Source organism: Aricia agestis, chromosome 9 (genome assembly GCF_905147365.1).
Source record: "Aricia agestis chromosome 9, ilAriAges1.1, whole genome shotgun sequence".
NCBI classification, from domain to species: Eukaryota; Metazoa; Arthropoda; class Insecta; order Lepidoptera; family Lycaenidae; genus Aricia; species Aricia agestis.
Window position 1 is genome coordinate 16195551 of NC_056414.1, and position 25123 is coordinate 16220673.

The following is a 25123-nucleotide window of genomic DNA, read 5'->3' on the forward strand; positions in this document are numbered from 1 at the left end:
AATAAAGGAATTAAACTTAATATAATAAAATTAGCGGCATAGATTGAAATGCAACCTAGTTGCCTAGTGAATAAAGTTGCATTTCATTAAAATTTACTTATTTAACGTAGTAACTTAGAGCAAAATTATATCTATTTTCGTGTCAATGAAGTTTAATTTTACTTGAATGTTTGTCAGTGTGGCGCGGCTTGTGATATAACGCGCCGTGAGAAGGGGTGGCTCGTGCTCGCCTGTGGCTCGTGCTCGCTCGTAATAGCTGGCTCGGCGCGGCGCGGCTTGTGATATCACACGCCGTGAGAAGCCAGCCTAAGCTGTGATCTGTGATCTGTCTGGCTGGGTATGACATAACGCGACCAAATTACTTAGGTCTGCCATCTGCATAGGAATCAACTTCTCTGATAGTACATTATTTTAAAAGGTTTATAACAGCTCAACTGCATATTTACTTACCTATTATAAAAAGCAAATATAAAGGGTCCGGAAGGGACTTCAGTCCTTACTAAACTATGCATTAGTTTACAGCAGTACGGTACAACCATAATAATATTATTATGGCATTTTAGGCTTTGGAGTTTGGCCCAGGGCCCCGTCACAGTATTACAATATTTATAGGGAATATTGTAACACTGTGGCCCCGTGAATTCAAGAGGCCAGCTAACCCAAGTCAGTATCAACAAGTGCATGTCGGGCCACGCACAATATAGGGTTCCGTAGTACCGCTAGTTTTTTTTATATGGTCAATTAATGTACATTTATAACGTGTTTTACACTTCTAACAACATCATCTCAGTTACTTTCAAAGGAATTTGAACGAAAAGTTCCTATAAACTTCGCCGAATACATTTTTTTAGTTGATCGACTATTACTCAATAACTTATGAAGTCTTCTTAGCCGTGATAGTTTTCCTTTTAAATTTAACATATTTCCTACTCCCGTGAACTCTAACGATTTTTTCCGCTTTGAAACTTCATATTTCACAAATGGATGACTAAATCGAAAAATGGTCTATGAATACTCGTAATATTTATAAAAAACCTATCCAACGTCCACCCACCGCGTGGGGTGGACGCGAAAAAAAAAAACATCCCTGCTTGATGTGTAGGGGAGGTACCATAAAAAATATTTTTTTAAGATTTTATTTATACCATTTTGTAGGCATCATTAATATCTGCATTCATGCCGAATTACAGCTTTGTAGGTCCTACAGTCTCTGAGTAAAACCGCGGACAGACAGACGGACGGACAGACCAAAACTATAAGGGTTCCTTGTTGACTACGGAACTTTAAAAAGGAGATAAATAATATGACATCGGGAATTATCTACCAATAATAAGACATAAGACATGTCCAACATTTACAAGATTTTCGCTAAAATAATTTTAAAACGCCTAGAAAGAATTCTAGATGATAACCAGCCCATCGAACAAGCAGGATTTAGGAAAGATTATTCTGTGATAGATTATATCCATACAGTGCGTCAAATTATCGAGAAATACAACGAATATCAGCTCACATAATTTACATTGCATTTGTCGACTATAGCAAAGCGTTTGATTCTCTGCAACACCGGAAAATATGGGAAGCTTTGAAGGAACAGGGAATCGAATACAAATACATCCGATTAATAAAAAAAATGTATGTAGCCACAGCACAGCAAAAATCCAATTAGAAAAGTCAAGTGCTCCAATTCGGATAGAAAAAGGCGTAAGACAAAGAGACCCCCTGTCCCCAAAGTTATTTTCAGCGGCACTAGTGTCAATATTCATAAAATTCGATAGGAACCACTTAGGAATCAACTTGGATGGTGCAGAGTTGACGCATCTGAGATTTGCTGATCATATCGTGATGTTCGCCAAAACATCGGAAGTAGAATGATTAATGAGCTGGCAGCTACAAGTAAAGAAGGTAGCTACAGCTTACAGCTAAACCCCGATAAAACAAGAGTGATGACTAATGGAATCAAAAATAAGATTAAATTAGGAGAAACAGAATTAGACTACACAGATGATTATATCTATTTGGGACAGCTAATCACTCAACAGGAATCTATGCGCAAAGAAGTTGACAGAAGAATAAATAATAGCTGAAAGAGGTACTGCATAGCTAGCACAAGCACGTAGACAAACGAAAAAAACTAAATTTTGACAGTTTTACCGGAAAAACATTGGAGTAAAAGTTTCTTTCGTATCTCGATATCTTTCGCTTTTGAAAATCTATATGTCAAGCATGACGATCCGCTTTTGACATTTAGTTTCTTGATTCTGTTTTTATTTTTATTATGGCACTTGGCTATAAAACCATGGCCAGTGTCGAGTAAATGGCGGCAAATTCAAAAAATCGATGTATAGAAACCCTGTCTATAGCCGGAATTATAGTTTTGATCTACAAACTACGAATAATAAAGTTCCTTAGTTTTTATTATTCGTATTTCGTAGATCAAAACTATAATTCTGGCTATAGACAAGGTTGCTACACGTCAATTTTTTTAATTTGCCGCCATTTACTCGACACTGGCCATGGTTTATAGCCGAGGTGCCATAATTAAAAAAAAAGAACCAAGAAACTAAATGTCAAAAAAATAATTGCCGTTGCTTTAATGGTTGCTATGGAAAGAGTTTCTTGTCTTTGTCCACTGAAACTCAAGTCGATGGGTGGTGCCATGCTCGGGAATAAGATATGTAGACATGGGAAAGAAACTGCCATTACTTTCTTCCGAAGAATCGACTGGGAAACCCCGTGCTAGCTACGCTGGAGCCTAAAAGAGGATATGGAGGATAAAAATCTACATATAAAAATCAAGAGCAAATTATTCGACACCTGCATATTACCCATTCTCACTTATGGCTGCCAATCATGGTCACTGACACAAGAAATAACAAGGAGGCTTGAAGTTTGCCAACTAGCAATGGAAAGGAGCATGCTTAACTTGAAAAAATCAGACAAAATTAAAAACAAAATCATCAGATGCAAAACTTTTTACCACACACGTAATAACAAAAATAAAAAGGCTGAAATGGAGATGGGCAGGACATCTGATAAGAGGCCATGACAAATTGAGCAAAATGGTGACCAAGTGATACCCCGAGAAGGCAAAAGGAAAAGAGGAAGACGCGGAAAAGGTGGGACGATGACATCAAGCAAGTAGCAGGCGTAACGGAACAGAGTGGCTCAAAATAGGATAGAATGGAAATCGGTTGGAGGAGGCCTTTGCCGACTGGCAAACGGATCTGCAGAAAATTAGTAAGAAAGAAATTCTAGGTTAGAACATATCTATACATATAATATGTTTAGTTAGTAACTTTGTGAAATGTAGAATAAGATCTGATTAAAAGGCTATATTATTATTATTATTATTATTAAATTTTAAGCTATGGATTTTCGCAAAGTAACGGCTGATTCTATTATCTATATAACTATCAATAATATACACCTAGGCGATACAGAGGTACGATCATAGACTTATTTATAAAGTTATTTATATACTGTCGTATAGACCACCTGACAACCCGAAAATACCGATTTTCGATCTGTCAATGTGTGCGTGTGCTAGTGATGTATATTTTACTATCGATAGTATAGTCCGTCCGAATTATGTTAAGGGCTTATTCCTCTTCACTAAATTTAGAAGTTCTAAATTATTTACTGACTAAATTTAGTCAAGTGACATAACATTTAGAAAGCTAGGATCCCAATTAGTGTACTAAATCGGAAAAAGTGTGGCTTCTAACTGACTAAATCAGTGTTGCCAGATGGTTTCAACCTTTTATCTGTAGTGGGAAGTGGGAACTGCTAAATCTGTATTAAAGTCAACAAAAAAATAACCTGAGAAATATATTGTTACGGTACATGGTATACGGACACGTGGTGCGCAAGTACATACTCGAACCTTCTAGAAAGGTCTAATGTTTGTTTACGTGTTTACCCTTTATTTGTTAGCGTGTTTGAGTTTAGACCTTATGACTGAGTCCATAAGGTCTAAATTAAATTCAACTTACTGCACTTATCGCAAGGACGGCAGTTTTATTGTGGTACATGCCCGAGCCTCCTAGAAATTTCCCACGGTTGTTTACTTGTTTACGTGAATCGGGAAATTTCTGGAATTCGTCTCGCCATATAAAAAGAGCCGCAGGCAGGCTCGGCAAGTTAGTTCAATCAGAGCGATCTTCAAGGCGATATCAAGTGATCAATAGTGAGTGAACCAGTGAAACCTGCGACTTGGCTACGACCTAGGACAGTGATAGTGCTTAGTGATTGGACCTAGTAATTAGTGTTTGGACTTAGTGCTAAGTGTTGTGACCTAGTGTTTAGTGCAGTGTTAATAAAGTCTTCAAGAGAGTCACCAGGTCTTTCTCTCCAAATCCTCGAACCCTAGCACGTAACAATATACTTAGTAGGGACGTCAACATAATCCAGGGTGGGGCAGCTGCCAGGTACTCGTACCAGCTAATTTTATCGTGAGTTCAGTCAATGTCAGAATATCTAAAGCTTTCGGGACTGGTACCGACTTCAAAGTAATGAAGACTGTAGTATGTACAGAAATAGTTGAAATTTAGAGGAATTCCGTAAAAGGCACTATTATAGAGTAAGAGTTATTTAATACTTTTTAGTTCATATTATTATTGTTTTTACCTTGGAAGTCAGTTTTAATTTTTTGTTAAAAATAATAATTTCACTCTTTTTAGTTATCTACAAGATAAGGCTTTATGCGTAAATAACCACTACGAATGTTAACTATTCACATTATGTTACTATAAGCGAAATTGTGGTAAATGCTTGCAGTTATCTAAGCGATGCTGAAATTCAAAAACTTTTATCTTTAAAGGTTCAGGAGTTCCGTTCAGTGCCTTTGGACCAAGAGACACCTTCGTATGAACTTTCTCTTATTCGTAACATATGTTTAAGTTACTAGAAACAACATTTTAACCACTATGAGTCTTTTGATAAATTTCAAGGATTTCCCTCGATTGCTCATAGATCCCATCATCAGCTCACCACTTTCGTAATTATTATACAAAATCAAGATTACATCCTAAACAACAACACAAGAATTTTGAAAATCGGTCCACAAACAGCGAAATATTCATCAGAAACATCTGCTTCGATGCAAAATATCACGAAAAGCATCAATAATTGGGTCAGAATGTGATGACCCATGGCATGACGCCGAAATCCCCGAACCTGTATCTATAAGGATTCAAAAGTTCCATTGGGTACCTTCGGATCCAGGTTATAAACTGGTGCGAAATCTTACTTTTTAGTAGCAATTACCTCGAATGCTTCAGAAAAAATTGAAATCACAAACGGCTGAGTTGTCGTTGAACATACAAAAAAAAAATACATACAGCCGAACGTATAACCTCCTCCTTTTTGGAAGTCGGTAAAAATTGTGTAATTTAAGAACAATCGTACCTTTAGTTACGCAAAATATGGAAGTAAAAGGGAGGATTAACAATATTTTATTTGAAATAGAGAACTAAAGACAGAATATTAGCAAAAATAAACACATCGTAGCAATTGGGACATGAAGATTAATTACCTGTGAAATATATATTTTTCAGGATTACGAGTATTCCTACGATTTACACTGCAATCGCTCACAGAAAGAAATGTTGAAATTATCAAACGATTTAAATAATAAATTACAAATACCGAAAGGGCATAGAAACGGGTGCCGAGTTTTGACGACCTGTCAAATAAAAGTGGTCACAGTTCACATTACACCACCTCTCTCTTTTCATCTTGTTATAATTCCATAAAGGATTTTCTTCTCTCTCGCACTCTTTGTTGGTCTACTACGATATACGTGGGAGAGCCATGCTTTGGCACGAATGGGCCGGCTCGACCGGATAAATACCACGTTCTCACAGAAAACCGGCGTGAAACAGCGCTTGCGCTGTGTTTCGCCGAGTGAGTGAGTTTACCGGAGGCCCAATCCCCTACCCTATTTTTTCCTTTCCTACCCTCCCCTATCCCTTCCCTTCCCTACCCTCCCCTATTACCCTATTCCCTCTTAAAAGGCCGGCAACGCACATGCAGCTCTTCTGATGCTGCGAGTGTCCATGGGCGACGGAAGTTGCTTTCCATCAGGTGACCCGTTTACTCGTTTGCCCATTTATTTCATTAAAAAAAAAACGATACATCAAAAGCCTGCAAAAAATATGGACCGAACCCTTCATATACATAATTTTAAGGAGTTCACTCGATTCCTCGTGGATCGATCATCAGATCATTACGTTTATTAACGTGGTACCAAATTCTAACTATATCCTATGACCTATGCAAAAATTAGAAGTCAGTTAGTTGCTCTTAAGGGATTCTTATCTTTGCCATTAAAGGTGACATCTGGAGTTCCGCAGGGCTCCCATTTAGGGCCTTTATTTTTCGTCATCTTTATAAACGATTTAATTGTGCTTTTATCTTGTCATTGTTTATTGTATGCAGATGACCTAAAAATCTTTAATCAAATAAGTTCTATTGTTGATTGCAACAAGCTGCAAAGAGATCTCGATGTTGTTCTTAACTGGTGTCAACGCAATCAAATGCACCTAAATATTAAAAAGTGCTCTGTCATCTCTTTCTCAAACAAAAGGACTACAATTACTTATTGTTATAATATCAACAATCAAGAACTTGCTCGATCTACAATAATAAAAGACCTTGGTATTCTATTTGATGACAAGCTTTCTTTTAAAGCCCATTACGAGCATATCACCTCAAAGGCTTTTCGACTTCTTGGATTTGTTTGTAGATCTACCCTAGAATTTAAAAATCCACAAAGTCTCCTTTACCTTTTCTTTGCACTGGTCCGCAGTGACTTGGAATATGGTAGTGTAATATGGACACCTCACTATAAAACACATATAGATTCTGTGGAGCGGATCCAAAAAAAGTGTCTTAAGATTCTCTTCTATCGTCATAAACCCGGACTTGAAATATGCAGACGGGCTCCGTATTTTTAACATTCAAACCTTAGAAACACGTCGTAAATACTTTGATTGCATTTACCTCTACAAAATTGTACATTCTCTAATAGATTGTCCTGAACTTCTTTCTTGTCTAAACTTTAATATTAAGTACAGTGCACGCAGAGCGAATAAAACTAATCTATTTCTGTTACAAGTTTATAAAAACAATATTTCATATTTTACTTACACGCCAAGACGAATACATAATGATTTTAATATCTTCTTCTTCTTCTTTTAAAAATGGCCGCCTCGGTGAGTTGCCAATGTCAGAGTGGCTTAAAGGACTTTGCGCTATGTAGCGAAGGTCTGGTGAAGTAACAAGACGTGTACGGTTACAAAACAAAATTACATATTTACAGGAGTTGATTGACCTAAAACAAACACAAACACAAATGTTAGTAGAGACATCACAATCTTATATTGTTATCACGAATCTCAATAAAAGGGGTATTTACATAAGATAAAACCGATTTAAAATTTATAGGGCGAGGAATGGAATTGGGAAGACAGTCATATAAGGACGATTGGTTTCTAGGACAAGAAAAGAAGATGTGATCTAAGGTACCCTCATCTAGACCACATTCGCAGAGAGAATGATCCTTGACCCTAATTTTAGCAAGGAACACTGGTGAGCAACAATGACCAAGTCTAACACGGCGGATTGTCGAGCATATTGGTTTGCTACACTGTGAATATCTAAAGAACCATGGTCTTACTGGTACACTACTTTGAATATCATGGTAGTGCTTGCCTTTGATGGTACTTGAGCCGTCCCATAGTGTATTCCATTTGCTAGAAAGTTTAGATTTTGCAAGTGGAATTAAGTCCTGACAATAGAGTTGGTATTGACTGAGTCCACCTGATGTTATAGCGGCTTTAGCATATGCATCCACACTCTCATTACCAGTAATTCCACTGTGGCCAGGTATCCATGCTAACACAACATGGATACTACGGACACGACACCTAAGGAGAAGCGGTCTTATCTTAAGGATTAAAGGAAATCTAGACTTTGAGCGGAACTGGTTAGCAGATATACCCTCCAAAACGCTCCTGGAGTCCGAAAGTATAAGCGATTTACTAAGATCGTGAGACTCAATAAACGAGATGGCCTCAAATATAGCAAGGACCTCTCCTGTAAATACAGAGGAGTGAGGAGGCAATTTAAAATTTAGAATCACATTTACTCTCGGAATCCAGACAGCTGCACCCACACAACCATCCACCGAAAGTCTAGATGCATCCGTAAAGATAAGCATCCAATCCCTATAGTGCTCATTTATATGCTGATTAAATTGAGTACCTATTTGCTAGAGAGGAACCTTTATCGATAGGGAAGTTAAGGATGATGTTAGGAGAGAATGTCAGTGCTTCGTAAGGGGTGGAAAATAGAGGGTTGAGTCTGCACTGGACAATAGGACAAGGAAGTTGGGTTATCTTAAGGTAACTGATCAGGAGACAAGGGAGATCTTTATGCCGCCAATACGCAGATGTTGACGTCAACTGGGATAATTTGTGTAGTTTGTCTAACAGCGGGTGTGAAAAATTCTGGAATGCCTTAGATAAAAACCTATCCGCAAGATACTGCCGTCGGATGTTTAAAGGCGGATCGACACATTCAACTTGTAGGGCATTGATTGGAGAAGATTTCATTGCCCCAAGTATGATCCTAAGAGATTTTGCCTGAATTTTGTCCAGATCCTTTAATGGAATCTTATGACAAGGTTCCAATAAAAAGGATCCATAATCCATATGGCTGCGGATAAGAGCATTGTAAAGCAATTTTTGGGTATATGGGTGAGAGCCCCACCATACACTTTGACAATATGCCTAATATGGTAAGCGCCAGTTAATCTGGAATCAAGGTAGACTCCAAGAAACTTTACACTATCTCTAACTGGGAAAACTTGTTCATTATGTTGAATGTTAACTATAGGCGTAATTTTAGATCGAGAAAAAACTACCACAGAACTCTTCGGAACTGAAATATTGAGGCCATGTCGGTCCATCCACTCCATGAGGTATCTAATTGCAGTGTTAAGGCGTTCGGAACATACTGAAATATCCTTAGAGGCAATGTACACTGTCAAATCATCGGCATACTGAGAGACCTCACAAAAGCTACTTACGGAATGATTTTAATATAATTAGTAACGAAATTAAGCAAAACTACTAAATAAAATTGTTGTTGTTGTTTGACACACTCATTGACAGGTAAAAGGACAGGTGGCGGCATTTACTAAAAGTTTCGACCGGCCTTCCCCATTGACAAGTTGCCACTTAAGTTTTGCCGGGAATGTGAAAAAGTGATGTTGTGTAATTCTTGTATTATTTTCCTAAAATTGTGTTATCTGACTGAGTTTTTAATGTGCAATATTGGTAGGATATTAACCATTAAATATTCGTTATCGTGCACAACTACTGAATCAACCGACTTGACTTCTTGACTGTATTTACTTTTACTTAGACTTTACACCTGAAAATATAGAAAAACGATGCTGAAAATTGTATTAGAATATTGTTTTCCCGCCATAATATACTCGACATTGGCCATTGTTAAATAGCCGTAGTGCCATAATAAGAAGAAAAAAAGTTGTCACTTGTCAATGTTGTCAATTGTCATTTTTCATTCATATTTTGCTATGTATTCCGTAATTCCGCCAGCGATACAATTAGTTCATTGGCGATTCACAAAGGAGCCATAAATAAAAAGAAGAAGAAGAATACAATTAGTTTTGTAATAAAAATAATATGCTATTATACGAAAATGAATCAAACTATTAATGTGGAACAATTAAACTCTGCGCTTTCATCTCTGAGAACCCTCCGATCTAGCGTAAGTTATGTATTCGAGACTCTTTCTAACGGCCTACGAGCCGATCACGGAGAGGACGGCAAGGATAAATTTCTTCAGGAGCTTCAAGAACTTCTGAACAATGTCAACATAAACCTGCGGGATTTGGAGCAAACAGTGAACGGGCTTCCTTTACCTACAGCCCCGTTCAACTTAGGAAATACGACGTATTTAAGTCAAGAAACTACGCAAGAGCGTCAGGCATTGTACACTCAACTTGTCAATAGCTACAAGTGGACCGACAAAATTCACGAGTACAGCTCATTTGCCCACACCCTGCTGAGCCAGAACTCGCTCAAACGCTCCTACATAAACTCCGGCAGCACAAAACGGCGCGGGAAGCTGCAAAGTAACCACAACGTCGCGCCTCTGCAAGTGGACAACGTGATCAACAACATAGATCGCTCGTACAACGACATGAAAATCACCATTTCCCGCCCCTTCGCCAGCAATGCCGTGGTACAGATAAACCTCAGTCATGTTCTTAAAGCCGTGGTCGCTTTTAAAGGTCTGCTGATGGAATGGGTTATGGTGAAAGGATATGGCGAAACTCTAGATTTATGGACTGAGTCGAGACACCATGTGTTCAGGAAAGTGACAGAGAATGCTCATGCTGCCATGCTACATTTCTACTCTCCGACATTGCCCGAGCTGGCTGTCCGCTCATTTATGACGTGGCTACACAGCTATGTTAATTTGTTTAGTGATCCATGCAAGCGTTGCGGATGCCATCTTCATCACACCTCCATGCTGCCACCGGCATGGCGTGACTTCCGTACACTTGAACCTTTTCATGATGAATGTAAACAATAGTTAATGTGGTATTGAAGGGAAAGTGCAAAATATGAACACAACTGTTTTTGCTTTCTCCTTCAATAAAAAATAGAAGATTGTGCAGTGGTATAAGACATGAAAAGAAGACATTCTTGCTGATCTTGTTAATTCATGAAGCCCTAAGCGGCCGCATCCGGCCGCGATAACAATAGATAAGCTATTGTGTCTCGTTATTCCACGATCGATGGGTTAAAATAATATTAATAACTATTAATCCCTCGATCGTGGATTCCTGGAAATATATTGTTTTTGAAGTTGAAGCATTACTGCTATATAAACAATAGATATCCACGATCGAGGGATTAAATTTAGGTCTACGTACTTGTCCTGCAAATAATTAACATATTTCATCTATGATTAAAATGATCCATGTAGGTGTATTTGTCCAAGCGTTTCTAACATACAAGACGACATAGATTAGGTGAATTGCAGTGGGTGAAATATTTTTATTAATAAAACTCATTAGTATTTTCGTTGTCTAATTTAGCTACGATATAATATTAGGTGTAGTATAACTGTAAATAAATAAAGTACTTTTATAGGATCTTTTATAAAGTGTTTTATGGAGTAAGATGTACAATAAATAAAAGTTGTATAATTCTTAACAGAGTTGTTTATTAAACTATATTTAGTATTTACATTATCACAATACTTGAAAATTACTTTGAGTTTACAACTTAAGTCTATGCAAACGGTTTGCACATAGCAACAGTGTGATCAACGCTACACTTTACATCTGTTACGTGTGCACCAATATTCACTTTCAGCGGAAAATTTTGATCCTTAGAATGTCCAAGTCCCAAGCAGCCGTGTCGGTTTCGTCCCCAGGCGTAGAGGTCTCCCTGATTGGTTATAGCCATCAAGTGTGAGATGCCACAAGCTACTTTCTTAACCATTGTGTCAGTATTAAATTCATTTCTTCCGAATAATGGTGGTGGGATTAATTTTGGTACTGATGCATGTTGCACATTAGGGCCAAGACCCAGTAAACCAAAGCCCCACACAAAAGCATCACCTTGTTCTGAAATATATAAACAATTAGCATAAATAAATAAATAAAATAATAATTGACATAGTTTGTTAATTTTATTTAAATGTAACTAGCTTTGCTTTGCGAGCTAGCTTTGCTCTGACTGGTGATAACTGATAACACATCTACATATTATAAAAAACCTTGACTGACTGATGATAACTGGTAACACATCTACATATCAATAAAAATTACTATGTCAAAGCACAAATCAATAGGCGTGATAGTTTTTCCGTAAGTTGTACCACAAAATGTAAAGGTTGTGGGATATACTATAAGGCTTGCTTCGCACGCCCTGATAAATAAGTGTCATTTTTTTTTTCAATAGTTCAATTCAATTTGTTTTTTTCAATTATGTGCTATGTTTTGTCATAGACGGACGGTAATTACTGTCTGCCTTTTGTATATGATTTTTCAAATTATGCTCATAGGTAACTATTTAAATCAAACTAACACACCATTACAAATCAAGCAGAAGGAGCCTCCAGCAGCAATGTCCACTATTTTCCCAAGACCTTTGGTGAAGTTCACAAGAGCGTATGACATATTAACTTGTTGTTGCTTGGTAGTCATTGGCACTTGTCCATACTCAGAATTTCCCCAGCCAAACAGTTCACCATTTTCTGTAAAAAAAATTAACTGTAAAAATCTTTAAAAAGTAAATAATAAAAAATCGCCAGTTAATTATTTTCAGGTAATAAAATTTCCAGATGATTAGAATATAAATAGGATTATTATTATTTTTGCAGTTTGCTTACCATTCAAAGCTAAAACACAATCGGAAGTGGAAGCCAACTTGACTATTCTCTCACTTGTGATGTCCCCTTTCACTTGGGCAGGATATTCCTGATTCTTGAAAGTTCCTAGACCAGTTTGGCCATCTGCACTCCAGCCACATGAGAAAACTTTTCCAGATTCTGTTATGAACAAGCTAAAATTTGCAAAAACATTGAGTAATCTGAGTATTCCCTGTTATTGTCTTAGAAATATGGCTCGCATTTAAAATAGGGTATTCCCCAATATTAAAAGTTTTAAGATTTGAATTAAGAAAAATTTGTTCAGAAGCATAATAACTATAGAAACCATTTCATTTCCAACTAGTTATATACGGTATTTATATTTCCTTCATAGTTATATTTGGAAACTCATATAAATGTACCTGTGATCCTGTCCACAGCACACATCTATTATCTTTTCATTATCAAGTCTCTTGATGTTGTGAGACAACATGCTACCTCTATACTCCTCATTCTCCTTAATCTTCCGACCACACTGGCCGTATGCATTGTTGCCTAGTGTGAACACGCCCTCATTGTCTGTTAGAACTAATGTGTGAGCTCTCCCGGCTGCTAAGCCTGTAACCTAAGGTCATTTGATTAATTTATAACTATAGTATTATGAAAGAACTTTTTTTTTTCAACATAAATACCAAAAAAATAGTTCCAGTTAATACTTCAAAATTATTATAGTACCTTTGTCTCTAATGATTTGTAGGGTATATAAATGGGTGCAGGACTCAGTAGCAATTCTAGAGGATGGCCGATCCTTGGAGCATGGTAGCCAATCTGTGAGTCTGTGTTGATGCCAGTGCCAAACACTTTGTGCTGCTCGCTAGTGTTTACTGCTGCAACTGTGAATCCATAGCCACAAGCTATTTTGGTAACCTAAAAATAATTACAAATCAGACAAGTTTTCGGTATTTTAATATACTTAATAAAAGACTCGCTTATTCAGAGAGCACTTACATCAAATCTTTCACAAAAACTTGACCTCATAGGATGCCAGACTAGTGTAAAATTGTTTTTGTATGCATTTTTTCCCTTTTTCTTTCCTCTTGGTAAGTGTATACCTAGAGCGCCCGTCTCGGCCAACCCCCATACATAAACACGTTTATCTGTACTTTTGCTGAGTGGATACTTGAAAACTGAAAAAAAGATTAAAATCTTTATTTGTATTAAATATTTACACCAGAAGACTAAACTAAAGCCAAATTATATTTACTTGGAAGCTCATCTTCTTCGCTAGGATCATGAAATTTCTTTTTAGTCGTAACTGTGCGATTGACTAAAAAACAAGGATTTCGGCGTTGTACAAAAGCTTTTAATGCATTCATTTTATGCACAGCTTCACTAATAAGTATATTAAAATAATTTTAAATATAATGAAAATTTGAAAATGAAAACATTTTCTGGAAAATTTATCTTCTTCTTCTTCTTCTCCGATTGTCAACTTTGCTGTCAGAATGTGACAGTTATTTTTTTTTAATTTTGCAGCTGAGACAGGGCCAACGCTAAAACACGTGCGGACGCGGCGTGGGCGCACGCGTCGGAAACTCGGAACTCGGAAAATCGCCGCGACCATGAATCCGCGAGCGGGCACTCGTCGCGTGCGCCCATCTTATTTAGCGCTGCTAGTATAATTTTTATCTCGAGCGTGTACAGTTGTGGCGAGTAGATTACCATTTACCATGGATTGGCAAAAATACGACAACGGAAACGACTTCGACTGCGAAAAGCGTACGCCCGCACCGTGTGCCCGCCGTACCCGCCGCGCGTATGACAGTCCGTCGCCCGCGTCCGTGCTCCGTGATCCGTCGCACGCGCCTGCGCTGCCCATAGGTTACTATTTTTCAACACACGCGAGCGTGCGTCCACGCGAGTTTTAGCATTGGCTCTTAACGATTTGGTGGCGTGGATCGCGTGGATAAACGCGATTTTGTGTTTTCTGTCTGTTATTGTAATAAAAATCAAAGATTAGACATTTAAATAATAGAACATTTATTTTTATGTAAATACAAGAATACACACATAAAACATTATTTTATCTTCGACAGGAGATTGGCGCGGAACTGCGTGTTTTGGAAGAGAGCTTTGATGAGACTCCTCACTTCCTCAGTAGTGAAGTGCTTGGCCAGAGGGCCCGTGCCATCTCCCCAGTGGTTGTCGATGTCCTTGAGGGACCCGCCCAGGACAAAAATGAGCTCTCGCAGCTTGGTCCACGACTTGACATACTCTTCTACGTCATCTGGCGACTAAAATGGCATACAAAGTTTTAATAACGAAAGGTCATGAAACTACTTACGGCCATTCCCAATATTTGATCTATCTCTGGTTTTGCCCTACTAGAGATAGGAATAGCTCACAATTGACATAAAATATATGTCTCTAATGTCTAATGTGAGCTATTCCTATCTCTAGTAGGGCAAAACCAGAGATAGATCCAATATTGGGAACGGCCGTTAAGGTTCACTCGGCATAACTTGGCGGTAGCGGTCATTTGACAGGGATGTCTGACACCTTATTGTCAATCGTGGTTTATATAGAAAATGACAAGTTTTTGACAGGGAGTCAATGACTGCTACCGCCCAGTTATGCCGAGTGAACCTTAACGGCCGTTCCCAATATTTGATCTATCTCTGGTTTTGCCCTTTTTAAAGTTTTAATAACGAAAGGTCATGAAACTACTTACGGCCATTCCCAATATTTGATCTATCTCTGGTTTTGCCCTACTAGAGATAAGAATAGCTCACAATTGACATAAAATATATGTCTATAATGTCTAATGTGAGCTATTCCTATTTCTAGTAGGGCAAAACCAGAGATAGATCAAATATTGGGAACGGCCGTTAAGGTTCACTCGGCATAACTTGGCGGTAGCGGTCATTTGACAGGGATGTCAAAACTTGTCATTTTCTATACACAGCCGCGATTGACAACATCTGACACCTTACTGTCAATCGTGGTTTATATAGAAAATAACAAGTTTTTGACAGGGAGTCAATGACCGGTACCGCCCAGTTACGCCGAGTGAACCTTAGTCCATTGAAATTTTACAATTTAAATTGCATCCTTTAGTAAATGCAATATTCGGTATATTGCATTTATTAGAGGACGCAATTTTATTTTTGGGACATGTAGGGGGGGGGGGACAATAGATGCTTAACCTCAAGTTTGTGGGGTCGCCAATCTTGTCCCCCGGCCGCTTTTAGAAAAAGGGGTGACAACACTATTTAAATTTTTAATTTAGGGTTAAAAGTTATATAAACATATTTGTAGGCAAAATATTTTGAAACAAATTATGATTTTACAAATTTTTTGTAAGACGTATAGTTTCAGAGATATCGCGAAAATACTGTTGTCACCCTTTTTTCCAAGATGGCGGACGGGGGACCCTTCACATGTCCCAAAAATAAAATTGCGTTTTCTAATAAATGCAAAGCTCATATAACATTTCAATGAACTAACTAACGATATTAACATAAGCAAGCAAGCATTAAAGTTTATACATAAAGTTCCCTATGAATTTTAAGTTACATTTTGATCTATGACAATTTTTTATGCTTATAATATAAGGACCCTCATCTGAAAAGCTGAATGGCCTCTGTGAAAAAGAGATGTAGAAAATTAAAAATTTCTTACTTGGAAAAGCTGAGGGGTTTTTTGGACAACAATTGTATACATTTCTGTGAGTTGTGTTGCCATCTCCATAGATATGTCCTCCACAGTGCAAACACGATGGATAAGCTCGTCAATGAACATATTCGTCAGTGTTGCCATTAATCTGAAAAATATTGACAGACACTTAACATCTCGCGTTTTAAAACGTCTCAAACATGCCAGCTCTCCAAATGAGCTTCAGTAGTGACAGGCCCACCAAATGTAGTCAAACTATTTGCCTTACAATTCAAAAAAGTTTGTTTTAACATTTTAGCCATTATAGCCGCTTTAAAGTTGCCATAGTCGCTCACTTGGTCTTTCAGTAAATTGTAATTTACCTTGTAAATACATTATTTGGGAACACTCCAATCCACACATTCTTAAGTAGCTGCAGCTGCCTCAAGCATTGGCGTACAGCAGCCTCTGCATTATCACCAAGTAAATCCTTCACCACAATACAGTTTAAATCTGTAACATAAAAAAAATATGTATAAAAGCTATTGTCACACTCACATTCATTAAAAAAGAATAATATTAATTGAGATATAAATTATTTTAACTGTGTAACATTCTAAGCTCAAAGAAAATATACTGCCTTAATATAAAGGCCAAAATCCAGTGGTTATAAGTAATTAAAAATATATAAATATTAAATAAATATAATACCTAGGACCAATAGGATAATTTATTTAGGCAGAATAGGCTTTCAAAATTTATTTATTTACTTACTCACCTGAAGAACGAATATTGTCCAATATCTGTTTACGTTGTTGCTGCATGTGCATCGTAAGATGTTTATACCCCAGCTCCCTCATCTTCTGCACAAGGTCCACAAAACCAATGGCATAATCCAAATCTCTCCCCTCCATTAGAGATAACCATTTGTCACCCAATGTCAAAAGATTGTGCGCTAGATACATACAGTTGTTGTGAAATAATGCTGAAAAAAAATTTAAAAGTATTTTTGTTAAGGTAACATTATGGAATTTTTTTATTGCTTTTAAGCAAGTTAAAGAAATATTATCTTACCGACATATTGTGGAATGGTTTGAAGGTAATTTTCATGATGGTATGGCACTACTGCATCATATAATTCAAAAATAAGACGTGTGGTTACATAAAGCTTCTTACATACTATATCAGAACATTGCACTGCCTGCTCCATTACCACATAAACTAAATCTAAGAGCTCTTGAGCAGTTTTGGATATCATACATCTAGGAAAATAGAAAAGACTCTTTGGAATTGTCTTATCAAATACATCTAAAGCTTCCGCTACATCCTTATCAACTTCCAAATCGGTTTTTAAATCTGGCCCCTCCGGAATCTTCTCTACTCCTATAGACATCGTCGAACTTAAATCTTTTAGCATAATAGTTCTAGCAGTTTCTAAGAAGTACTGACTCGATCTGTTTGCAAACAAAACATCTATATTGTCTAAATACTTTAAAATTGTTAAGCCCTCCTCTGGGAAAAACTTAAGTATTTTCAAGAAATGTTGGAAATCTTCTATTTCAGATGTAATTCTGCCGTACGTCTGAAGTTCATTGATAGTATTCGGTATTGTATCTATGAAACATTTCTCAATTATTGTGTCACAGAATTCTTCATTTAATAATTTACCAAATATTTTCATGAGGGTTTTCCCATTTAAATATTCAATGTTAAACTTGTTGCTGAGGTAATGGAACAGAAGCCTCATGTTAGAAATGACGTCATGGTATGATGGTCGGTAATTTTCTTTGTATGTAAATGTGATGGTGGCAAGTTCATCTGTTTCGGCATACACTAAGCACTCATATTCCATTATGGGTATGAGGACTTCCTGCATCAGTGTTTTAGTGAATTCTGAAAACTTTTCCTCAAGTTTATGAATATTATCTAATGCATTTACTATATCTGTAGAAATCGTTGACTCATCTAAGTTAAGTTTTATTGTAATAATACTTTGAGCGGGCTCCGGTGCAACAGTAATGCTAACTCTTTCATGCCATTCTCTGTAAAGATCATGTAAAAGACTTTCGTAAATTAGCTGCGCAGTTTTCTTTGTGTTTGGAAACAGATCCAGCTGGTCAAAACCCTCAGCAGGAGTTTCTACGTACTGCAGTAAATCAAACACAGCATCTACAGCCGCTGTGTATGTGTGAGTAACTGACTCACTGGTAAAGTCCTTGACGAACTTACCACATTGCAACACATCATACACTATATTTATAGCAAAATTTACACCATCTAACTCTTTGGCAATTCTGTCATGGTTCTCTATTGACTTTAATATTTCTGTTATGGTTTTTTCCTCTATTTCTTCTTTACAAGCATTCAATTCGTTCACCAATGACTTACTTTCAGCAGCAAGTTGACCGCTCTCCTGCAGGATAGACTTAATATCAAATTCACTGTTCTCTACATATTTTGTAATGTCCTCCTTTATTTTATCTATTTCTTTTTCTACTAATGGTATTTTATCTAATGGTGTCCATGTAGCACTGGTACAGTCAATAATATTTTGGATCACACTATCTACATCATAGTCAGACATTTTAATGTTTTCTTTTGGATCTGTCCTTCTTAATGGTAGGTTCTGATTTTCTTTCGTATTTAGGTGATTTGTTATTGGCTTGTCGGTGGTGACGTGTGCTGTGGTACTTATTGTTGCTTACAGCATTCCTCAAGGTATTTACAAGAAATCGCTTATTGGTTTTTTGTGGTGCTGCCTTAATCCAACCTGAGGGGCCCACTATTTCTGCTCTGGCTGCACCCTGAACTGATTCCCTGATAAGTTCCTCTACAGCTAGCCTGAAATTTATCAGAAATAACAGAAGTAACATCATGAAAACATTATATTTTCATTCATAAATACTTGACTTCAAAAATAATTGTTAGCACATTGAAGACATAGGATGTATTTTATTCATAAATATTTTCTACTCTACTCACTTTTCTAGTTCTTCGTCGTCTAATTGTTCATTTTTGGGGTTTTCCGTAGCGTCTTCGTTCTCTGTCATAGTTTTTCTGAAAACAAACGTTTTAAATGGTCACGATCAGCGGGTAAATTATTTACTGAATGCCTAATCTGAAATGTTCATTTTATTGACGTGATTAATTCCTTTCCAAAAATAAAAATTAATATTTTTACGGCCAAATTCGGGATTTACCAAATTGACACTGCGACACACACTGCGAACAGCGAAATGCGAATTTTGACAGTCGTTTTTTTAATTTTTTAAACTGAGCTTAGAAATCAGAGTACTAAAGCTGCGCATCCACTGGATCAGAATCGGAGCGTACCGTAGTCCGTACCGCATACGGAGCGTACGGAACGTCGCGTCGTCATTTACGAAATTCCGATAGGGTGCGTCCACTGCATTCGGATTCAGCATCGGCAATTTATTTATTTATATATTTTATTTTATTTATTTATAAATTCTTTATTTGCATTATAAAACAATATAAAATAACAAAAAAATTTAGCTATTCTTAGTCCGTCATGGCCTGTTAACGTGCATATTTGCAGGAGGATATTATTTTTGTAATTAGCTGTATAAAATCAAAAGAGGAAAAGAGAAACAAGAGGTAACGAAAGATATGGGTTTATAATTTTTTAACTCAAAATTATTAATTTTCGGAGATTTTCATACTATATATTCTATTATATTCTGATTTATAAGAAGATGAAATTAGATTTTCATTATTATTTGTCCAATTTCATCCCAAATAAATATTGTCTCTACTCTCTCCTCAGTTAGTTATAGTAATGACTATATAATGTTAATGTTTTAGATTGTGAAGTTTTTCATATTTTTCCACTAAATTAATTAAAAAATTAAATATCGTCATTATTCGTGAATAAGTATATTTATGTATAGCCGTCGGCCGTCGCGTCCGTGTCGTCGCAAACACGTCAGAACTTGAAACCATCGGAATCCGAAGGACGCGTTCACTGCGGATAACGTCATCGGCATAAATACCGATCTCAGGCACAAAAATGCTGATCCAGTGGACGCAGACTTACCATATAAATCTATACAAAGCAACAAATCCATACGCACCGATTCTGATCCAGTGGACGGGCAGCTTAAACAGAGTCATTCTTCATAATATTATGTACGTCTACAAACTATAGTAAATAAAATGCCAATTTTCACTAAACAACATCGAATGGTCTTATATAAATCCAAAAAATAACAGTATATAAATAAGTCTATGGTGGCAGCCGGGCCTAATCCTTGAGAAATGAGACCGCCAAAAATGAACGCAGTTGTAAACACAAAATGCTACGAAGACGAACGCGTGGAGTGAAACGTCAGCCACGTCTGAAATACGATTAGTTGTCACTTGTCAAATAACATTCTCTTTTACGGCTTGGAGGTGAAGTTTTTCGAAGATATTTTACCAGCTAAATAAATTAAGGTAGCGTATTATATACTGTTATGATAATATTTAAATGTCTATTTTATGTATACTAGCATAAATTTGTATTATTTTGTAAGTTTTCATTCATATTAGCAAAACTTTTGCTGCACCGTAATCAATAAGAATTTTGTTATTTCAGGTACAATGGCAGCGAAATTACTATCTCTGCTCCTTATTGTGGCGGCGGTGGTGACGGCGGATGAGGAGGCGTCGGTCGCCAGGCTTCTAGTTTCAAAGCAAGTCTTGAACAAATACCTAGTCGAGAATCTGGACATTCTAATCAAGTATACTTTGTACAACGTCGGCACAGCGCCCGCAGTTGACGTGAAACTGGTAGACAACGGCTTCCACCCCGAAGTGTTCACTGTAGTCGGTGGCCAGCTCACCGCTCAGATCGAAAGGATACCCCCACAGACCAATGTCTCCCATGTCGTGACTGTGAGGTCTAACAAATATGGATACTTCAACTTCACAGCTGCCGAAGTCACCTACAAGCCTAGTGAAGATGCCACTGAGGTAAGCTCATACTCTCACTTAACAGCTGATTTAACATAAACAAATAATATTTGGTGAAAATACTTTAGATTTATGTTTATTCATTTATAATTTATGTCACTGCTTGGTACATAGTTGAAGTAATATAAGAATGCAGAATTTATTATCCCTGTTGCTTTGAACCGCTCAGTTACCTAAGATTAATGTAGTTAGAAATTTATATGAAGTGGATAAATTAATAGTTCAATGAATACTGTTACATGCTAGGGTTCAAGGATTTGGAGAGAAAGACCTGCTGACTCTCTTGAAGACTTTATTCACTTAGTCTAGGTCACACAAGCACACACTAGGTCCAAACACTAATCACTAGGTCCAATCACTAAGCACTATCACAGTCCTAGGTGGTAGCCGAGTCGCGGGTTTCACTGGTTCCCTCACTTGTTTTCACTCCGAAATCGCCTTGACAATTGTTTGAACTGAACTGTCCGGCCCGTCCTCCCTTGATGACAGCTCGAATCGAACTGAACTACGGCCCGTCCTCCTGCGAGGTTAACGCCATCTAGTATCCAAATAGCTGATTTTACGAAAACACCCGAATGTATGAAACGTAAGAGCCCCAAACAATGCACTTGCATTTTGCACCCTGTTCAAAGGAAATAGAAGTAATTATCATAATCTGATATTATAGTTGTTGGCTGTTCACTGTCAGCGGTCCTTTAATTGGTTCTCTCTGTGTGGAATTATATAGAGCAACTATTATACACCCTTCTTGGTTTTGTTTTCAAAGGTGAATTTAATTATCATCTTCAAATTTAAATCGTTTATTTTGTAAAATAGGAAATTACACATACCCTTTTGCAATTTTTTAATATTACAAATTTTAAAATACGAAATTCAAACGAATTCTTCCAGAATTTATACTTATAAACGTGTGAAGCCGCTTAAGTCACCAGCGCAGGCAATGATATTTAATATATACCTTTATTTCTTAAATGAAACCAATGTTTTTTTAAGGAAATGGTTATTTTAACAAAATTCAGAACCGTGTTACAAAAGCTACATGAATGTCACGAAGAACTTTGACTAACATCTTTAAAAACACAATGAAATTAGAAAATGGAATTCCACTCTATATACATTCTACTTCTTGTACACAAATCTTTTTAAAAATGTTAAGTCAGATATTATAATGTTTAGTTGATTTACAAAACTTTTGCAACACTGTATTTAAAATTGTATGTTGTATTTTCCAGATCCAATACTCTATCAGCAGTGCTCCAGGTGAAGGAGCTATTGTCGCCTTCAAGGACTACGACCGCAAATTCTCTTCGCACATTTTGGACTGGGCCGCATTCGCCGTCATGACCCTGCCTTCCTTGGCCATTCCCTTTGGTCTATGGTACTCTTCAAAGAGCAAATATGAGAAACTGGCGAAATCTAAAAAGACTCATTAGTTTTATACTTTAGTTAGGTTAGTTAAGTTGAGTTTGCAATGTTGATTGAGTCATAACAAGTTCTTAGTACTGGCGCTGAAGGAATTGTACAGAGAATAAAGAACTATTTATTGTAACATCCTAAAATTGTCTTGTTGATAATTATTTATATGATGAATACATTTTTTTAAGAACTTAAATCTTTTTATTTTGTGTCCTTTTAGGATTACACATTTATACATTATTACATAGTACATTTTTTTTTGTTCTTGTATGCTCTTAATTATTATTAAAATTATATATTTTTTAGTATTTGTTGTAATAGCGGCAAGAGATGTACACAATCTGTAAACATTTTATGTTCGGGCCACACTAACGAGAAACGCCGTTAATTATCGCGTTAATTCTAAAACATGTTATAGCATTATCGCCTTTAATTAGTGGCATGTAAAGGCGATAATGCTATAACATGTTTTAGATCGCGTTAATTCTAAAATATGTTATAGCATTATCGCCTTTACGTGGCACTAATTAAAGGCGATAATGCTATAACATGTTTTAGAATTAACGCGATAATTAACGGCGTTTCTCGTTAGTGTGGCCCGAACATCAGAAGTCTAGCTATAGCGATTACCTATTGAGATAAAGCCTGGCAACATACAGATTACAGACAGACAACGAAGTCTTAGTAATAGGGTCCCGTTTTTACCTTTTGGGTACGGAACCCTGAAAATCTATGATCTATCAGGCAGATGCGTTTTCTTGTTACAGTACCTACTCCCAAATTAATAATGAAAAGCGCATGAAAACACCCACAGATCTAGCAAGGTTCGCGCTCTGCGCTCACATTACTATATTACATTCTATATTTATGAAAACACCCGAATCTATGAAACGTGATGGAGGCCATACACCATCCTTCCTATCGTCCAATCGGCATGACGCTACCGATTGGATCAGTTAGAACTGACCGTGTGTGGGATAAATTGGCATGATAGCCAATCCACTCCCACAACACAGTTCTAACTGATCCAATCGGTAGCGTCATGCCGATTGGACGATGGGAAAGATGGTGTATGGCCACCATAAGAGCCCCAAACAATGTTTTTGCATTTTGCATCTTTATTAAATATTTATTATTATATACAATACGTCATTAAATTCCAAAAACTTGCTTCAGTGTTTCATGAAGATTTCATAGACAGACATAGGTACTCGCATTTTAGTAGCTCATCGATTTCTGCATTGCATAAAGCTTGAGGTGTGCAAACTGCAGTCTTCACTGATCTAGTTCAGTACTACAGACTCAACGGCCACAGCATGCTGAGCGTTGAAGAGCTTACGTGATTGGTTGCGTCACTACTTTCACAACACAACAACAGAGGCGACCGAACCATTTACTCATAATTACTTCCTTTATTCTATTTCATAATATTATTACTGAAACTAACAGTAGATGAATAATTGTTGCAAACCGCTGACATGCTTTTTAATAGGCACACCTTAATTATACTACTCTTATGGCCGATTGTATTAAACACTTCCTAAGTCCTAACTTTAAGTGTCCTTTAACTTTAAGTGACTTTAACTTTTAAGAGTGATTCAGAATAATATGCCAGTCTATATCAGATAGTGAAGTTGGCAGTTGACACTTACGAATATCCAGTTTCGGTCCTAGGGTGGTGCGAGCGGTGCGACCGCACCGGGCGCCGTCAAGAGGGGGGCGCCAAAATGGGGCCGGTATAAATAGTCAGTACTTAAGATGCGACCCGGTCTCAAGACGCGATTCGGCTCTGTGATTGGTCCAAATTTTGACAGCCCACCAATCACAGAGCCTGAATCGTGTCTTGAGACCGAGATGCATCTTGAGTACTGACTATTTATACCGGCCTGAAAGTCGCGCGACTCACGGCAGGTTGGAGATATTATTATCTCTAAATAGTATAAAACAAAGTCGCTTTCCGCTGTCTGTATGTGTGTATGTATGCTTAGATCTTTAAAACTACTCAACGGATTTTGATGCGGTTTTTTTTAATAGATTGAGTGTTTCAAGAGGAAGGTTTATATGTATAACATATGCATAATATGGTAGAGAAACACTGATAATTTTAGAGGTTTCTAATGTTATGTCGTAAATAAATTCATTTTTTTGCGTTTATATTGCAAACGCTGGCTAAACCCTACGAGATAGATCAAAATAATGTACTACAGTATTGTACACCTTAATTAGGTAAACAAAAAAGTCCGCGATGGTATATGTCTATTTCTTAGGGATAACTCACAATAGCCATTTTTGTTCTTTACTTTTTACGAAAAATAATGGCTTATTTACGAAGCGATTTTAACAATTTACAACATTAACCCTTATCCAAATAAACATGTTTGGAAGCTAAGACATTAAATGTAGATTATAATTGTCTTTTACACTATACAATTTCGATCAATACTTTAGAAGTTTTCAAACGTATAAACTTACGCGGAATCAAAAAATATGTCGCGCGGCGGCGGCCGAGGGACATAGCGGTTACGGCAGAACCGGCCGGGGGCTCTCATAAGCTTCGGGCTTATGTTATTGTAGTAGATAGTGTATTTCGTCATTGTGTGGTTGTGCAGACGGTAACGCAGAGGAGCAACCACAGCGCTTTCTTTCAGATATTCATTGT

At 37.1% G+C, this 25123-nt stretch overlaps 5 protein-coding genes across 6 annotated transcripts; 2 read left to right on the forward strand and 3 right to left on the reverse strand.

Moving 5' to 3' along the window:
* Nucleotides 1–9620: 9620 nt before the first annotated feature.
* LOC121730262 (mediator of RNA polymerase II transcription subunit 27) lies at nt 9621–10806 on the forward strand. Its single transcript, XM_042119239.1, has 2 exons — nt 9621–9641; nt 9699–10806. Exon 2 carries the CDS (start codon nt 9733–9735, stop codon nt 10630–10632), a length of 900 nt encoding a protein of 299 aa, XP_041975173.1. The 5' UTR covers nt 9621–9641; nt 9699–9732; the 3' UTR covers nt 10633–10806.
* A 444-nt stretch (nt 10807–11250) lies between these two features.
* LOC121730641 (RCC1-like G exchanging factor-like protein) lies at nt 11251–13858 on the reverse strand. Its single transcript, XM_042119780.1, has 7 exons — nt 13685–13858; nt 13429–13607; nt 13156–13347; nt 12843–13045; nt 12442–12614; nt 12142–12306; nt 11251–11674 (listed from the first exon to the last, which is right to left on the reverse strand). Exons 1-7 carry the CDS (start codon nt 13794–13796, stop codon nt 11337–11339), a joined length of 1362 nt encoding a protein of 453 aa, XP_041975714.1. The 5' UTR covers nt 13797–13858; the 3' UTR covers nt 11251–11336.
* Nucleotides 13859–14443: 585 nt separating this feature from the next.
* Nucleotides 14444–18658, reverse strand: LOC121730418 (centromere/kinetochore protein zw10 homolog). The gene is made up of 5 exons (XM_042119444.1): nt 17149–18658; nt 16853–17059; nt 16458–16587; nt 16102–16243; nt 14444–14714 (listed from the first exon to the last, which is right to left on the reverse strand). The coding sequence occupies exons 1-5, from the start codon at nt 18656–18658 to the stop codon at nt 14499–14501; spliced, it is 2205 nt and encodes a 734-aa protein (XP_041975378.1). The 3' UTR covers nt 14444–14498.
* Nucleotide 18659: 1 nt separating this feature from the next.
* On the reverse strand, nt 18660–19268 carry LOC121730419 (protein POLR1D-like). The gene is made up of 2 exons (XM_042119445.1): nt 19057–19268; nt 18660–18915 (listed from the first exon to the last, which is right to left on the reverse strand). Exons 1-2 carry the CDS (start codon nt 19122–19124, stop codon nt 18660–18662), a joined length of 324 nt encoding a protein of 107 aa, XP_041975379.1. The 5' UTR covers nt 19125–19268.
* Nucleotides 19269–20403: 1135 nt separating this feature from the next.
* On the forward strand, nt 20404–22660 carry LOC121730213 (translocon-associated protein subunit beta). Of its 2 annotated transcripts, none has more exons than XM_042119163.1 (3): nt 20404–20529; nt 20672–21048; nt 22281–22660. In XM_042119163.1, exons 2-3 carry the CDS (start codon nt 20677–20679, stop codon nt 22479–22481), a joined length of 573 nt encoding a protein of 190 aa, XP_041975097.1. In that variant the 5' UTR covers nt 20404–20529; nt 20672–20676; the 3' UTR covers nt 22482–22660. The 2 variants fall into 2 exon arrangements, with proteins under 2 accessions (XP_041975097.1, XP_041975098.1); XM_042119164.1 differs by having other exon boundaries at nt 20460–20525; nt 20670–21048.
* Nucleotides 22661–25123: the final 2463 nt, after the last annotated feature.